The 18,833-nt window shown below is 36.8% G+C and overlaps 1 protein-coding gene across 1 annotated transcript in view; it reads right to left on the bottom strand.

Moving 5' to 3' along the window:
- Window positions 1-7,843: 7,843 nt before the first annotated feature.
- Window positions 7,844-18,833, bottom strand: part of LOC121423987 (alpha-N-acetylglucosaminidase-like) — a 33,093-nt gene continuing 22,103 nt past the window's right edge. The window contains exons 14-20 of the mRNA XM_041619546.1: window positions 17,220-17,324; window positions 15,891-16,011; window positions 14,653-14,715; window positions 13,434-13,477; window positions 10,853-11,007; window positions 8,931-9,087; window positions 7,844-8,701 (exon numbers count right to left, since the gene is read on the bottom strand). Coding sequence (XP_041475480.1) covers window positions 8,686-8,701; window positions 8,931-9,087; window positions 10,853-11,007; window positions 13,434-13,477; window positions 14,653-14,715; window positions 15,891-16,011; window positions 17,220-17,324 — 661 coding nt within the window. The 3' untranslated portion in view covers window positions 7,844-8,685. The remainder of the gene's footprint in view (window positions 8,702-8,930; window positions 9,088-10,852; window positions 11,008-13,433; window positions 13,478-14,652; window positions 14,716-15,890; window positions 16,012-17,219; window positions 17,325-18,833) is intronic.

The following is an 18,833-nucleotide window of genomic DNA, read 5'->3' as shown; positions in this document are numbered from 1 at the left end:
GAGATAAACGAAACAGAAACTCACGTAAAACATTATAAAAACATAGAAAATCCGTAATTGAGCGAGTACATGTTTTATCCAATATCTGCATACCACCGGATACCAGCTGGTTAGGAGCCTTTGGTTGGAATTTGTTTGCGTGGGTGTGTGCGTAATCATTAAAGGGAAAGTCTACCCCAACAAAAAGTTGGTTTGAATATTGAGGGAAACTTTAGATAAGCTTATAATTGAAAATGCCTTTAAAGTCACAATGGACAGATAATAATGATAATAATAGGCATTTATATAGCGCCATCTATCTAGAAATATTCTATTCCGAGCACATTTACATTACAAATTTTGAATATGCCTCTCAAGGGGGGGGGGCACATCCGGTCCACCCCCCCCTTGAGAGGCATATTCAAAATTTGTAATGTAAATGTGCCGTTGTAACATAAGTGTGTGCCCCCCCTTAAAAGCAAGGACTTTTTTTTTTGCTTGTCAAATTTTCCTCGGAAAATGTGCCCCCCTGGGAAATCCTGGATCCGTCCCCGTATACAAGCGTTAACTTGTGTGCATACCTACATTCATGTCCGTCTGCATATAAATTTAGTTGATTGACATATTTTAGCAATCATTTCGCAGACGCTTTCCATTACGCATGAAAATCTGTTGTCAAAAGCCCTTCATATCAGAGCAGCCTTTGTCGAAAATCGGTGAATCTAAACAGTAATGTCTTCCAGGACTCTGGACAAACGATATATATTTTTTCGTCCGGTCCGAATCTTATGACGATGTGCTGTCCGGTCCACCAACGTTCGACAATGACCTCTGATCTGTGGAGCGTTGTGGCCCAGTGGATAAGTCTTCTGACTGTGAAACAGAGGGTCGTGGGTTCGAATCCCAGCCATGGCGTAATTTCCTTCAGCAAGAAATTTATCCACATTGTGCTGCACTCGACCCAGGTGAGGTGAATGGGTACCCGGCAGGATTAATTCCTTGAATGCATGAGCGCTGAAAGGCAGCTCGAGCTAAAGCCGGGGTAATAATAATAATAACAACGCGCCTCGGAATAGAATATTTATATATAGATGGCGCTATATAAATGCCTATTATTATTATCTGTCCATTGTGACTTCACAGGCATTTTCAATAGGTTCTTAATGTTGTAGAAAGCGTCTGCGAAGTGGATGCTAAAAATACGTTCAGGGTGGCGCTGCGGTACAACTCGGGAACTGTAGGGTGACAAATCAATTAGAGTCATAATTAGGTTGATCTATGACCATCGAGTGCGAAGAAATGTAGCCATTGAGAGATGGAACCCATTAGTCGAGACCCCCGTGAAGCAGCACAAGGATGCTTTCTTTAGCTAACTCTGCGCGGACGTATGGCATCTGTAATTATTGCGCAAAATAGAGAAACTACAAGAATAGGGGGATTAAAGATTCAAATAAATTGCTGTACATGCGTGCATGAAAAAAAAGCAGAAAAAACGCTTATAAAGGGGTTTTTTTTTCAGTTTTTGACGCGGGCCGTGCGTGCACTCGTTAAGGGTATCAAAACAGCGATTTTCAAGAATAATAGTGGTTTTGAAAGATTGGTCAATGGTCAATCGCTGAGTCAAACGTATTTAGGATGTGTTTTTCCCAAAGCTTTTTTTAAAGGACAAGTCCACCCCAACAAAAACTTGATTTGAATAAGAAGAGAAAAATTCAACAAGCATAACACTGAAAATTTCATCAAAATCGGATGTAAAATAAGAAAGTTATGACATTTCAAAGTTTCGCTTCATTTCACAAAAACAGTTATATGAACGAGCCAGCTACATCCAAATGAGAGAGTCGATGATGTCATTCACTCACTATTTCTTTTGTTTTTATTGTTTGAAATATGAAATAATTTGATTTTCTCGTCATTGTCATGTGAAATGAAGTTTCATTCCTCCCTGAACGCGTGGAATTCCATTATTTTAACTTTTTGTGCTTCAGGCAAGGAGGTCCTAATCGTCAAATTCGTAAAAATTGAAATATTGTATAATTCAAACAATAAAAAACAAAAGAAATAGTGAGTGAGTGACATCATCAACTCTCTCATTTGGATGTAACTGGCTCGTTCATATAACTATTTTGTTAAAAATAAGCGAAACTTTGAAATGTCATAACTTTCTTATTTTACATCCGATTTTGATGAAATCTTCAGCATTGTGCTTGTCTGATTTTTCTCTACTGATTCAAATCAACATTTTTCTGGGGTGGACTTGACCTTTAAGACTAGCCAAACGTACTGTTTGGGGTATGTCCCCTCCCATCCCCCCCCACGTGGTCGTATTGTGGCGACAACATCTAAAAAAAGGCCAAATTGTGTAATGAAGACCGCGAAAAAATTTGTTTAGGGGGTTATTTAATGCACAGGGGAAAAAAATCGTTTGGGGGGGGTGTTTGGAAATAATTTGGTCACGTATGTGTACAGCAATATATTTGACTGCCCCCCCCCCCCGGCTAAAAGGGAAAAGACTTTATGTGAAAAAGGGAAGACTTTATGTGAAAAAAAATCAAAGAAACAAATTAACCTGAGTAATTAAACTTTTTAAGGAAAATGTAAGCAAAGAAAGTTATGCCAAGTTAAATGTTTAGGTCTTTGGACATCCTCCTTTTTTATATACATTTTTTGAAACTTCAAATGCCACTTTTGTGAAGTCTATCCAAAGATCATGAACTGTGCTTTGCTGTCAGGGATCTCATAAAGTGGTGACACGAGAATTACTCCTGCGACATTTGCTCCGGTCGCGATACCTCAAAAGGCACAGGGTTAGAGTGAGGATTGCAATAGAGTTTTTAGTTCAGAATAATGTTACGATAAAGAGAGATTAAGGTTTATTTAGTAATTTGGATGTTGGATTTGTGTTTGGCTTAATGTGTAAATTTTCCATCGGAGCAATTATCGCCAGAGTAAATGTCATGGGATTTAATATCAGATTGAACAAAAATAGATGTTATAGGGTATTTTTTCAGTGCATATAAGGGAAGAGTTGTAATTGTGCAACATCACAAAGGATATCAAAAACACTGATTTTTTTAAGGGGTAGTTTTGAAGACTGGTCAATCGCAGGGTTAACCCTAAATAGACTGGGCTATTTCGACGCCTAAGAAGACGGGGGGGGGGGGGTCTGGTTCAGCCCCCCCCCTTATGATCTCGGCTGTTATCTACAAAACTATAATATCTAATTCTGAGAAAAATCTCATTGCTCATTAATTATGCTAATTTATGCGTAAAATCATAAGTTGGCTCTAATTAATAAAGTCATGCCCCTAAAATGCAATTTTTTTTGCAAATACTCTAGAAGGGCATCTTATCAAATTTATTTAAAAAAATCAACATCAAATTTATTTTCTTATGTATTCTATTGTTTTCTATATTATGTATTTCTTTGTTTTTTTATTTTTTGTTTTTTATTGTTTTTTCAATGGAAATTGTTGGGGACTTTATTTTGACCATAAAAAAAGATAAAATTAATTGATTTCAAGCAGTAAAAGGAAAAATAATACATTCATGAAATTGGGCTAAAACACACTTTGCATTGGATTTGTACACAAATTCACGTTTTTGAGTAATTTTGGGTCTGCATGCACTTACGAAATGTTGCGTAATTTCGAAAGCGCAATTTTGGTCTCAAAAGTTGCGCGAGACTTGAAAGTAAAGTCGGCGAGCGACGCGGTCTAAAAAATTCGCGCAGCTGATTTATCGCGAAAAATGTTGAGGGGGGAGGCCCGCCTTTTTAGGGTTAAACGTATTTAGGGTATGTTTTTTCCCCAAGCTATTTCCTGGGTCATATTCTGGCGACAACTTGTTTAGGGGCCAAAATGTGTAAATAAAGCCCCAAAAAAATTATTTAGGGGGTTATTTTGCACACAGAGAAAAACTCGTTTAGGAGATGATTGAAAATAATTTGGCCATGCGTGTGTACAGCAATACATTTGACTGCCCCCTGGGAGGATCTCCATAGCATCAGTTCTTTCGGTGTTGAAATGCTTGCTCTCTACTTTCTTGTTTTTCAAAATTTTCTTTGATTATTTTTGTTTTTAAACAATGGAACTTCACTCATTCCAATGGTTTCATTCTCAATAAATTTCAAGCTTGCTGATACCCGCTTTTCAAGGGGCCCGTGATAACATGATTTTTTTTTCATATAAATGTATGCCTAGCAATTGAGTCTTGGAACTCTAGTTGGAATGCTCCCCAGGGAGTGGAGAAGGTGCATACATTGTATTCGGGCATGCAAGAATCTAATGACCAAGGTAATAATAATATATCTGTAAAGCACTTAGAGACATCGTTCCGATGTGTTAAGCACTATATAAATGCGGAATATGATTATTATTATCATTATTAAATGCATCTCTTTCATCTACAAACCATCATAAATATCACATAAAACAGATAACAAATAATATCGAAACACAGTATTCAATAAGTAGCAAAATATAGAGATATATATTTCATATAAATTACAAGTGCAACAGATGTCTTTGACACATAATAGATTGACAATATGTTCATATAATGAGAAACAGCAGTAACTACAAAAGGGGGTACGCCCCCCCCCCATCGGCTGGCAAGAAAAAAAAACGGGGAAAAGGAAACAGAAACGTAGTGGAAGAAAAACAGGAGTAAGGAAAAAAATGGTATGAGAAATAGTATTTTTCCCTTAATTTGATGAAACATAATTTTCTTAAGACCTTAAATGTACGTGTTCATCACTCCCGGCGCTTGCAATGTCTGTTCTAATGGGATACATAATCAAGCTTTTATATTCTAGTAACATGATTATATTTTACCTGTTGAAAGTGATTGACGTCTTTCAAGGTCTGAATATTAAAAAAAAAGTCCCTGCTTTGCATTAGTGGATGTGTGAGATATGTATGCTCTTTTTGAATTCCCCCAAACAGTCCTTAAAATATCCATTTTGTCTCGTCTACATATTAACATTTTCAGCTCGCGCTTCGTGCTGGCATTATTTGAATAGAAAGAAACACATATGCTCTTCATGAATAACTAAAACAGTCCTTAAAAGCACCTTTTTATGTCAATATCCAATATTTTTAGATTGCGCATCTTGCACGCAATACTTGATTAATGAGACAAGTACCATGTTCATGATTACAAAAGTACTTAGAATTTCCTGTGTTTAGGTCTATACAGGGTGCTTCATTACTTTTTTAGATGAACTTGCCCTGTTGGGCAAGTAAATTTTTAAATAGTTGGAATATACTTGCCTGATATCTATTTCACTTGCCCCAAAAAATCCTTGAAAATTTTTTTTACTTCTTCAAAAGAAAATATTATGGTTTTAGAAACCATTGACCTTTCTTTTCTCTCTTTTGACATGAACTGATATACCTCATTCTTGCAAATTTTTTCAAAGTGATTTTTTCTTGCCCGCCATAACCAAATTTAGGGTCAGTATATCATATCGACCCTAATTTTGGTAATTCTACTATGAGAAATTTGCTTGCTCAATTCGGGCTAGTAGTTTTGGTGTTTACTTCAAAACACTTGCCCGACTATAACTTTTACTTGCCCGGGCAAGTGCTTATGTAGCACCCTGCTATTTCTAAAAAAAATCAGCTCACACATCGCATTCACCATCATGGTGGGATAATGTAATACTATGCTCTTCATGAATACTGAAAAGTCCTTAAAATGTCCCCTTTTTGTCAAATATATACAAAAATTTCAGCTCACACTTCTCGCTCGCGTTGCTTGCTTCATAAGACATGTACGTAGCATAACTACACAATTCGCTTATAATGTCCTCGCATTATTTGATTAATGAGATATGTCTACTTTTCATGAATTCCTAGCAACAATCCTTTTAATGTCTCTGTTAGAGTAAGTATGCCTGGCTGTTGAGCACACGAACCAGTCGGTAGTAAGTAACTCAAAATTTTTGCTCATGCCCCCCCATGCTGTGACCCAAGGTATGCCACCGTTGAGAAGTATATATCAGCACAAGTATATCAATAAGACCACTTTTTCACCGGATTTCTTAATCGAGACCAGTCTCAAGGAGCCCTGGGACTGGTCTCCAAAAAGTTGACCTAAATTTTTGACCCCCTATTATGAATCGTAACGAGTCTCGGGGTGCCCCAAGACAGCTTTCTGTGCGTTTACAACGAATTACCAAAGCTGTCTGAGATAGGTCTGGCAGGATGCCAACCGCAGACTGTTTGTCATTTCGATAATCGTTCCACGTGTAGTGCATCAAGCGAACCTGTCTCGGACCAGTCTCGGGCAGGTTACACCGAATCCAAAGGAGTCTTGAACACATCGCAAGGTGGTCCGAGATAGGTTTGCTCAGAAGGGGTCTCGAGTAGGATTTGTGCATTTACACCGGATTAGAAAACTGCCCGAGACTGGTCCCAGGGCGCCCCAAGACCAACCGAATCCGGTGTAACAAGGGCCCGCGTTGTAACATCTTGCTAACCTTGCTGGAGGAGCAAACACACATTGTGGTTTGGATGGCAGTTCACGGCGGTTCGAAAGTTATCAGTGCACTAGTAGATTTCAGGGTCTGGCCAAAGTGTTTCAGTGGATTACAACAACGCGTCTATTGCTTTATTAGGCAAGCACATTTAAAAAGAAATTGTGAAACACTGATAAGCTTTTCCCAAAGTCATATGTCATCATATTGTGATCTGTTCCGATGAAACAACGCTACTATAAGGTTGACACCATGCTCCAACACAAAAGCATATAAAGAAGGCATATTTTCACGGCCGGGCTATGTTCCTACACACTGTCAAAAATTGTAATCAGAAAAATAGGACTTACTTTTCAGCACTGGGTACATGAAATGGTATACAGTGCTGCTCATAAGAGTAAAAATTTACTGAAGAATAATAATAGTAGGCATTTATATAGCGCCATCTATCTAGAAATATTCTATTCCGTGGCGAAAAGAAAGAAGAGAAAGTCTGGATGAGTGTCAAAGTGCCAATAACTAATACTGTTAGAAAAGATAAGATTTCAGTTTCAATTTGAAGGTCTCCCTCCAGTGATTGTATAATTCTTCAATTTAAAGGCAAATATTCCAGAAATGAATCCCACTAGACAATATACATATCTAAAGGTCAAGTCCACCCCAGGAAAAAGCTGACTTGAAAAAAAAGAGAAAATCAAACTAGCATAATGCTGAAAATTTCATCAAAATCGGATGTAAAATAAGAAAGTTATGACATTTTAAAGTTTCGCTTATTTTTCACAAAACAGTGATATGTCGATAATGTCCATCACTCACTATTTCTTGTTGTTTTTTATTGTTTGCATTATACAATATTTCATTTTTTATAGATTTGACAATAAGGACCAACTTGACTGAACCATATAGTACCCGTATTAAACACTGCTATGTGTCCAGGGAGAAATTAATTGTTGTATCACTTGACAATGAGGAGAAAATTAGAATATTTCATATTTCATATAATAAAATACAAAATAAATAGTGAGTGGATGATGTCATCAGTCTCCTCATTTGCATACCAGCCAGGATTTGCATGTAACTGTTTTGTGAAATTAAGTAAAAACTTTAAAACGTCATAACTTTCTTATTTTACATCCAATTTTGATGAAATTTTCAGTGTTATGCTTGTTGGATTTTCCTCTTTTTATTCAAATCGACTTTTTGTTGGATGGACTTGTCCTTTAAAGTGTTCAAGTTCAACCATGTATTGAATTGTCAAGTCAGGTGATTCAATATTACACCAATAAAGTTTGTTTCTCTGGGCTCACCACATGCATAGTGCAAAAGGGTATCAAAATTGTACTACTAATAATAATCAGAAAAATAGGGTATATACTTTTCTACCCTTGGTACATGAAATGGTATACATGTACATGTGCAATTGTATGAATGCTATCTGTATTCGATAGTACAGGCTAGCATACAAGCTGAGTAGTAATTTAACATTATAAAGAATTAGTTCTGCATAAGTATTCAAAATCCATTAAAGGGCCCTCTTTGGTAAAAAAGTTAGTACTACTACAAATCACCGATTAATGGACGTAATCATGTTTTTTCAGCACACAATATATCTACCCATGAGAGGTAAATACTTTAAACCAATCGTTGCCCAAAATGCCCACAATATTGAGTAAAACACTAAATTTTGCCTCTTCTACTGGCCATCCACTGAGCACCTGGGTGGAGAGTGGCAAATGTAGATCAAAATCATGCATAAGATTAAAGTACTAGTACTCAATTGCTATGACTGTGTCCACAGTATTAAGCAAAGCTGGCTCAATTACCGGTATCTGTTCGACCCCTGGGTGAAGAGTGGCAAACTAGTGTAGATATATATAAATCCTGCTTTAGTACTCAGTTCCAATGTGAGATATCACTGAAGATGTACATGTATGAGTATGGAAGTCTTATCTGTAAAAGAATTACCTTCCATCCATGATTCAAAGTGTATATATAAATCCTGCTTTAGTACTCAGTTCCAATGTGAGATATCACTGAACATGTATGAGTCTCTCCAGTGAAAGAAGTACTTTCCATCCATGATTTACACTTTAGATATCAATCCTGCTTTACTCAGAGTTCCAATGTGAGATATAACTGAACATGTAGAGGATGGGAGTCTTATCTGTGAAAGAATGACCTTCCGTCCTTGAGTCACATTGCAGATATAAATCCTGCTTCAGTACTCAGTTCCAATGCGAGATATCACTGAACATGTATGAGTGTGGGAGTCTTTTCTGTGAAAGAATGGCCTTCCGCCCATGATTCACAGTGTAGATATAAATCCTGCTTTAGTACTCAGTTCCAATGTGAGATATCACTGAACATGTATGAATATGGAAGTCTTTCCTGTGAAAGAGTGATATTCCGTCCATGATTCACAGTATAAATCCTATATAAATCCTGCTTTAGTACTCAGTTCCAATGTGAGATATCACTGAACATGTATGAGTGTGGGAGTCTTTCCTGTGAAAGAATGGCCTTCCGCCCATGATCCATCCTCTTTCTCGCCTTCCCGGAAGCTCTGTCTTCCCTGATGTAAGGCTGGTACTTCTGGTAAAGAGCTTTGGATATCGCCACTGTGTCTCCTGTGTGATAATGATAATAATAATGAAGAATGAGAGGAAGGAGATGAAGAAGAAGACGGAGGAGGAGAAGCAGTAAAAGAAAAGTAGGAGGAGAAGAAGATGACGACGGAGGAGGAGAAGCAGTAGGAGAAAAAGAAGAAGACGGAGGAGGAGAAGCAGTAAAAGAAAAGTAGGAGGAGAAGAAGATGACGACGGAGGAGAAGCAGTAGGAGAAAAAGGAGGAGAAGGAGGAGGAAAAGAAGAAGAAGAAAAAGAGGAGGAAGAAGATAAAGGAGAAGAAGGAGGAAAAGAAGAGGAGAAGGAAGAGAAGATGAAAAAGAAGAATAATGGTAATAATAAATTTAAAAGATATGATTTATACAGTGTACTTTCCACCTTAATTAGATGATAAAATCGCTTCACAGCAAACAAGAGAAGAAAAAAAAATGTGTATACTACTTGTTTGTACTCTAGTTGTCTGTCAAAAAGCAATGGTATGTATTCTTTAGGCAGCCTCTGAAGGTTGTTGGCAACATCTGGCTTTTCTTACTCTTTAGATGAGAATTCCAAAGGCAGAGCTGCCAACCTGAACAAGAACATTTCAGTATTTTTAAAGCTGAAAATCAGTATTACGGTAAGGAAATCAGTATTTTCAAAGAATACCATAGGACCACATGTAAAGCTGAAACTTAAGAAATCAGTATTTTACATGAAACTAACAGTATTCTTCTCATTTTTCAGTACTAAATACTGAAAATCAGTACAACTTGGCAGCTCTGAGTGTACTTTCCATCTTAATTAGATGATAAAATTGCTTCACAGCAAACAAGAGAAGAAAAAATATGTGTATACTTCATGTCTGTACTCTGTTGGTCTGTCAAAAAGCAACATTATAAAGTATGCTTCAGGTAGCCCCTGAAGGTTGTTGGCATCATCAGTGGCTTTTCTTACTCTTTGGATAAGAATTCCAAAGGGCAAACCCTGCATGAGAAAAAGGTCCATTAAACCTGTGTTTTCTGAATTTGAAACTGGAGCTTGTAATAGATTAGAATTTGAGAATAGTAAGGCCTGTTTGGGTTGACAGTTATAGAAAAAAAAAATTGTAACAATGATTAGAAATGATAGCAGACACTCATTATTTCAAATGCAATGGGTCGCTTCTCAAAGGTGACGTTGAAAATGAAAAAAAAATGAAAATCCATAATTTATTTTTCGAAATAGACATGAAATACTCTGAAAATTTGCTTTGCCCAATTGATCGTAGGCTTGGCAGCCACCGTGCAGCCCCAGATCGATGAGGCTCTATCCCTTTAATTGTTTAACGCCAAACAGGGTAGCAGCAACTCCCATCTAACGTCTTTTGGTCTGACGCGGCCGGGGTTTGAACCCCCGACCTCCCGGTTGTGAGACGGACGCTCTACCAACTAAGCCAACACACCGGTTCCATAATTTATGGAATGTTTGGTACTAAGGTTATATCCTTACGAGTCCTGTATTAAACCCTATTTCAGATCAGGTGGGAGTTTCACAAAGACTTACATATGACTCAGAGTCTAACTTAAATGCCAACGCGTATGTGACATGCAACGTGCAATTCTATTGATTAATATTCAGAAGTGCGAGTCCTTTTCGCAATTAACTGACTAATACGGTCGTGCCTTTCACACCGCACGCAACTAGGCAATTAAGTGCGACTCAAGTCATACTTAATTTTTTTTGTGAAACACCCCCCTGGTATTTATGGGGGCGGGGGTTAACTATGATACAACCACTTGCCTATACTTACCTACAGGTTCCGTGGGAAATTTTTCTTTGCTTTTGGTCCATTCCATCTCCATGATGAAAGATCTCATATCAAATTTGCTTTGGTCGTAAGTTACATTGAGTTCTATGCACTCATCCAAGAACTGTACATAGAATTGCCATCGATTGAAATAATACCTAATAAATAATGCAAACAAAACCTGGAATTAGTATACAATGCGTCCCAGAAAAAACAGAAAACCAGAATTCCCGTTTTTTTTCTTCAAATGCAAGTAAATTGTGATATTTCACTTACATCATACAATTCAATAATTCCTCTATATTTTGATAGCTACATGTATGAGTCAAACACATCATGCATTACTGAGCAAGACGAGTATGAAATTTTAGTGTGAAAATCAGTTTGCGCAGAAAACAATTAACAAGATTGGTTCGTGATAAGAATGTGATTATTTGACGATTGGCTAAAATTTATCAAAAGTATCAAATTTATGACAAAAACATAATTCATGATTGTGAAATCTATCTCTGAAAAAAGATTTCCTTTTTTGTGGGACGCATTGTATATACCAAGACACCAAGAAACATTTACATTTTTTGATTCACCGTTTTCAGGGGTCCACTTCGTAATAAAGACCTCGATTATGACAAGTCTGTCATTATTGTAAAAACTACATGTACATGTACCATGAAAACCAAGTGGGTGTTTCATAAAGCTACGGTCAACTTTAACTCTTTGTCTGCCGCGCACGGAATCTCCTATTGCCGGATTAATTCTGTGGACACCAGAAATGGGTGCTCTGGATTTACATGCGCAGTTTACATGGCTGTAACTTTTTTATGCTTTTTCCTACAGAAAAATGTTCTCCAGGAAAGTTGTAGAGTATGAAATTAGCTTTCTATTGGTGTATATTTCCAAAATATTTACTCATGTTTGGACGATATATCTCTGATCAATGGAAACCTTCAAGTTTCAATTGGCAAACTATAAGTGTACAGGCTATTCATTCCCAGATTTTTACAAAATATGAGAACAAGCTACTTATAACCCCTTTGTCAAAGAATAATAGTACAGGCCCAATACTCTAAGCCTGGGCTATTTTTTTTCAACGGCAAGGCAGGAAGTGCAGCTCAGGGAGCTTAGCTTTTGTGACTGATAGCATTGTATAAATCTGTTTGAAATATGTAATGAGTCTTTTTATTGTTTTTACTTTGTATACATGAACAATTCAGCCATTTGGCTGCGACTCATGTTTTTAATAAACCTTGAATTGAATTGAATGTAATCGGATTATCAGAGATTTGTGCCGATCTGCGTACTTGACGAAGCAGCAAGTGTGCCAATCGGCGAACTTGGCGGACAAAGAGTTAAGAATGACTGGTGACCCTTTCTTATAGGAGCCTTGCACACCAAAGAAATTTGGTGCAAGTAATTTACCACAAGAAAGGATTACCAGTCATTCACAAAGTCGTTCGTAACATATGAACAGCTTCATGAAACACCCACCAGGGGGCCGTTTCATAAAGCTGTTCTTAAGTTAAACGACTTTAAGAACGACTGGTGAACCCTTCTTATACGCGCTACACCATCGCCAATTCAATATCATTTCCCACAAGAAAGGTTCACCAGTCGTTCTTAAAGTCGCTCTTATCTTACGAACAGCTTTATGAAACGGCCCCCTGGGCCCCATAACACAAATATTGGTGATTCGCTAACATGAAAGAAGAATTCTGATTGGCTCCCAGTCAATCTACTGAGCAAAATGCGCATACAATGATGATCTTGATAGGCCATTTCATTTAGCGATTAAAGGAACCAAAACCCAAGAAGAGAAATAATCTTATTGGAAAGAGTAAAATGAGAGGAACCATTAAAAAAAGTTTCATTAAAATCGGTTATGAAATAAGCAAGTTATGGGAGTTTGAATACTCTTGTTGTACTTTCTATGGGCATCCTCAAATTGGCAAACATGCTTCAAAATGACTGATTTTGTGGACAACTCTCCGTTTGTTTTGTAAACAGATTTTCAGATTTTCCTCATTATCTTTCAAATTGCATCTTGCCTCCTTCTGAGAACAACATATGTCATGGGAAAATATAATCCACACCATATATGTCAAGGTCAGGAGGAGATAATGTGAAATATGTAAAATAAGGGGGAAATCTGAAAATATGTGTACAAAACAAATAGAGAGTTGTCCACAAAATCAGCCATTTTGAAGCACGTTTGCCAATTTGAGCATCCACATAGTAAGTACAACAAGACTTTTTAATCGTCCATAACTTGCTTATTTCATAACCGATTTTGATGAAACTTTTTTTTAATTGTTCCTCTCATTTTACTCTTTCCAATAAGATTTCTTCTCTTCTTGGGTTTTGGTTTCCTTTAATCAGTAACCTTCAGGGCCCTGGTCTAATTGGAAAGAACTATTAAAATGGTGGTTACCATAACAACAAAGTTATGATCTAGTATTGAATTGGAATATCAACATGCACTTTGGGGGTATATACATGTAGCAAAATCAAATATATGGTAGGCTTTAAACTGTGTTATCATGATTTCTTGTTTCAGGCGAAGTGTGTACAAATGATTGATACTTACGATCGAAGTAATCCGCCCCACTGCTTATTTGCATAGTCTATATGCTGGAATGATATAGAAACAGCAGTAGAGAGAATACATTTATGAATTATTATTAAATTGCAAGACTGTCATGTATACACATAAGTAATATATGGATCCGAACAATTGAATCGCTTGAAGCATTTAAAAAGTATTTAAAATCCTATCTGTTTTCTTCTTATTTTTTGTTGATTACTGTATATTAATTTTTTATCTCTCTCCCCATTATCCCTCCGTCCCTCTGCGCCTCGGAATAGTTTACTAGATAGATGGCGCATAATAAATGTTGTGTATTATTATTAATACTATGAGACCATAAAAATATCACATATTCCTTACTGACATCACAATCTCAATCTAGACTACTGCTTTTACTCAATTGAGTACTGGTTTATTTTATTTTTTGGTACTCCCAAAATTTGAACATTATCAAATATCAGGGATAATTTCTCATTCATGTCCTGTTTAATCACCGAATCATCAACTTATATAAGATCATCCATGGAGAAACTCAACTTGACTTCAATAAATATGCCACAAGAAAAATAACAAGATTAGGAAGATCCCATGATGAACTGTATGACGTCACTTCAAAGTTCATCACAACTACCCAACTGGCTAATTCCTTCTTCCCTGAAGCAATCTCCCACTGGAATAGTCTCACAGCCGATATGGTATCCTCCAAAAGCACTGACATACTTAAATTAAAACTAAACATGCAAAACCTGCAACAAAGCAAAACAGAGTAATAATACTCCCACTCTCGTCAGCCCTGAGTTACCCTTCCTGGTGGAGGACTTCAGGGAATGCAACTACAAGGTACAAGGTAAATCATCCCCTTACTGGTCCTCTCCTTACCAGGGGTGGATCCAGGATTTGCCAAAAGGGGGGGGGCAAATTTTTTGGTGGAAAATTTTGACAAGCAAAAAAAAAGAAAAGGTTCTCAACCACAAACTAAGGATATTTCGTACCCGAAAAAATTTGACAAGCAAAAAAAAAGGCATTAAGATGTTTTTATTTTGCTATGGGGCGGGGGGCCGTGCCCCCTGGATCCACGCCTGCTACTTACCTACCATTCTTTGGATGAATGATGTTTTGCCTGATGTCTTTGTGCTTGTAAATATCTGTATTTTTGTTATCATTAAACCATAAAAACCATTTGTTTACAACATTCCTAGAAATACAAAATGATACTTACTTCACCTCGTGGTCCCCATAGTGTAATCTGGTTTCTTGCATTGTATTCATAGAGTACTTCTTCCTGAATGATGGAATAGTAAAAGTGAAGGGAGAAAGATAATAGCATGTATGGTCAACCAGCCTATCCTTTTTATTCATTAGATATAATAGAAAATATCAGATATAACAGATAATTGAAGAAGTCAATATCAAGGAAGCCAAAGTTTATCCTCAAATTTTTATTATGATGTATTATGTTTTTTTTCTCGAAAAGATGAGATGAAAATAATGTAACTACTGTAAAACAACAACAATAATGACAATACACATGGCTTATAAAGCACCATATCCACTATGTACAGAGCTGGAAGCATTTACAGAATAAGGAATAAATAGACAGGTTTTAAGAACATTAAAAGACTCAATAGAGATAAAAATAAATGTATGACATCAGAAAGTCTATTTTACAGTATGAGGCATGGGTAAGCTAAGGATGTTCCCCCAAGTTTGGGAAACTTTTCGAACCACAGTGGAACATGACGTTGAATAGCGTCAGTGGACTGTATGTTGGCAACTGCACTAGTTGAAGGGAAATGAAAAGTATGCTTGAAGAATGGCTTCTAGGTTTGAGGAGAGTGGTGAGGGGATGGCCTCCAAAACATGGTACATTAAGTAGCAATTGAAGAGAGTAGTCTGCTGAGCAAACCCTTCACTTGAGCTGAAGGGTCTGAAGGGGCAGCATACAATGACCTGTGTACTAGAGGCTCTCATAAATTAAAACAGAAAACCAGTTTTATATGTGCTAGTCTTGTGTTAAGACCCAATTGTAGATCAAAGTTTCAATCAGGGTCTGTGCGTGCAGACTATAAAGAGGGCTAGGTTGAGGATTGAAGGATTCATTGAATTTGGAAAAGAGGAAAGAGGCTGAAAAATCAAATTCCACCCATTCCCGCTCAAGCGGACTAATCCACAAGCATAACCTCAGATTTACTACTACAACCACCCTAGCATTCGAAGGCATTTTTTAACAACTACAAAATTTCAGTGCAACAATATCTCACAAAATGCTATCCTTATACCCTTGGTCACATTTGCTCTACGGCGGCTGTGCGGCGAGTCGAAAGCAGTCGTTTTAACATTTTTTTTACCAGCTACATATAGGTGGTTTATATGAGGGTAATTAATAAAACGGCTGTGTTTGACTCGCCGTACGGCCGTCATAGAGCAAAAGTGACAGAGGTATTAACAAAAACTTACTTGATGATTGGTCGCTAGGGACTTTGCATCCTCCAGCCATGTACCAAGCAACCATTTATCATGAGATGAAGTGATGTTATCCATGTCAAGAATCAAGTTACAGAGAAGAGTCCCGTTACCTCTATAGAGAATTTAAAAAAAAAAATAATATAAGTAAAAATAAATATTTGAATTAATTCTTTTAGGAGAATTCATAAAGTTACATAAGGTTAATTTCTTTTTGGCTGCTACCCTTTCAGTATAATACTTTATTTATGTCTAAGTCTGCTTTATTTGTACTATTTATATTTTGGTTTGTTTTTATACTGAGAAAAATAAATTGAATTTAATTGAATTGAATTATATTTCTTATTCGTTTTATTTATTTATCTATTCATTTATTCATATATTCATTTAATCATTTCTTCATTTAATTTTTGTTGGAGGGGGGGGAGTTTACCCTGATGTTAAGTTCGTTGAAACAGAATCCGAAAACGAGATACAAGTTCATGAAGGATTGCAGACTAGTGGATTTGCAAGCGGGTGTTTCTAAAGCTCTTAAAAAGCGACAAGTAACTTTACGAACGACTGGTGATCCTTTCTTGTGGTAAATGATATGTATAATCATTGGCGTTGAGCTGTATTTAGTACATTAAATTAGAGCAAAATGGTATGATTTCATGTATTAGCGTAAGTAGTTATAAGAAAATGACATATTCGAAGAATGAAATTTACCTATGCAACCACGAAAATTAAATCATTCTCTATCATCAAGCAAATTTTTGTTGTGTTTGCGCGATCCGTGGCCAAGATCTTAAGGGGGACAATAATGTCCCACCACCCCACCCCCCCCCAGTTTTGACAAGAATCAAAATACCCTGGGAGTATAAGGGTTAAGGTAAAATATGAAACTCGGGTTTATGATTTCCTTGATGAGTGCATGACAACATGACTAAAGGTAAAAGACAGTAGTTGCAGCAAATTATTATATCATGAGAAAGTCTTCTCATTTCAAGGTTAATAGTCAAAATGTTATACATCTAGATCTGGTACAATAATAAAAACTTATGTTTGTAAAATCATGAAATCTTAGCTCAAAATCTATAATTCTGATGATCACTAACACAAAAAAGCATATATGGGTTAGTGTGTTGATATTGCTTCGAAAAATGCCCGACATTTGATGGAATTCCGTGCTTATTTTGCTAATTTCTCAGCAATTACGGGTTTTCTTCCAGAGCTTTGGTGGTGATTTCATTGAATTCTGTTCGAACTCTTTTTGAGATCGTTACCACAACTGGTATTCATCTCTAAGAACATGACTCAAACTGTTGTTGAGGTGACTCTCACCTGATGGCTGTGATGTTCTTTGCATGAAAAGACTCCATTATCTTCTCATAAAAATGAAAAGCAAGGTCCTGTAAAACATTTCTGGTCACATCCACTAGGTCATACCTGTTTGAAATAAAAAAAGAGAGAAATGAAATAGGTGTTCGGCAGAGTGTCTTGTGAAATGACTTCTCAAAGATATTTTCACTGACAGCTGTTATAAGCTACTGAAATCCTTGCATCCGATTGGCTAAGAGCAAAGACCTGTTGAACAATTATTGTCACATCCACAAGGGGGGTGTTTCACAAAGATTCATAGTATGACATAGAGTCGCACTTAAATGCCTATGCGTACATCATTCGCAACGTGCAATCTTATTGATCAATATTCAGTAGTGTGCGTCCTCTTAGCATGATCTGACCAATGCTGTGATGCCTTTTACACCGCACACAACTAGGCATTTAAGTGCGACTATTGGTCATACTTAAATCTTTGTGAAACACACCCCAGATCATATGTACACAGAGCAATTTGCAATCAATAGGGTTGTGGAGGGATTGCAAGTGATTTTCGCTGACATCTGTTATAAGCTATTGAAATCCTTGCATTTGATTGGCTAAGAGCAAATCTAAGTCTGAATATCTTTTGCAAGATCCTGCAGAATTGTTTACATCGACCAGATCATATACACACAGAGCAATTTGAAATCAATTGGGAGTGTTTTATGAGGGGATTGCAAGTGATTTTCACATACATGTATATTATCAACTCGAAACATCTTTGAATTTGATTGACCGAGAGCCTCGCCCTGCATCAATGGCCCGAATTCACAAGGTGGTTTTTAAAACCATCAGTTGAACCCATGGTTTATGCAGATTTCCTGTATAAATCAGCTTATTTACCACTTATCTTAAAAAATGTCCGATGCTGATGCGTGCGTTTGTCTCAGTGCGCCAAATTGATGCTTGTTCCGTGGTAATACATGGTATTTTATTCATGCGTCCACCGTTTTGTAGTAATGAGTCCACTCTTCAAACAGTGGATCCATGGGTTCAACCGATGGTTTAAAAACCACCTTTGTGAATTCTGGCCAATGAATCAACTATCGATGTACATGTAAATTAATATCAAAATTAAACATAAACAACAGATTCTCCAATGTTTCATCCTTTATTCAAAAGCATCACTTTAGCGTTCTGTGCAAAGGGGTTGATCCTCCGAAAGTTCTATTTATCTGGGGGGGGATATTAATGATAATACAAAGCACCCCCCCTTATAGTGCTGTGATGTTCTCTCAATATACATGCTGAATGCAACAAAAATATGCATAAACATATGGTTTAACACCACAAATGCAAAACCATCTTCGTAAATTCAGGGCCCTGTCTTACAAAGAGTTGTGATTGATCCAATCAATCACAACTATGGAAAACTAGCAAAGTCAACATCTAATATGCATGTTCATTCAAAATATTTTCTATGATGTATATTCATTAAAAAATCTGCATAATAAACAATTATTGCTTTCTTGAAAATTCAATAATAATAATAATAATAACAATAACTCTTATTTACCCAGGGTAGCCATTCTCAGCTGTAAGCTTTTCTTCCAGTGAGCCCTGCATAACATAATA

Source organism: Lytechinus variegatus, chromosome 11 (genome assembly GCF_018143015.1).
Source record: "Lytechinus variegatus isolate NC3 chromosome 11, Lvar_3.0, whole genome shotgun sequence".
In the NCBI taxonomy this organism is placed as follows: Eukaryota; Metazoa; Echinodermata; class Echinoidea; order Temnopleuroida; family Toxopneustidae; genus Lytechinus; species Lytechinus variegatus.
The sequence above is the reverse complement of the archived record's forward strand: the minus strand, read 5'-3'. Positions and strand labels throughout refer to the sequence as shown.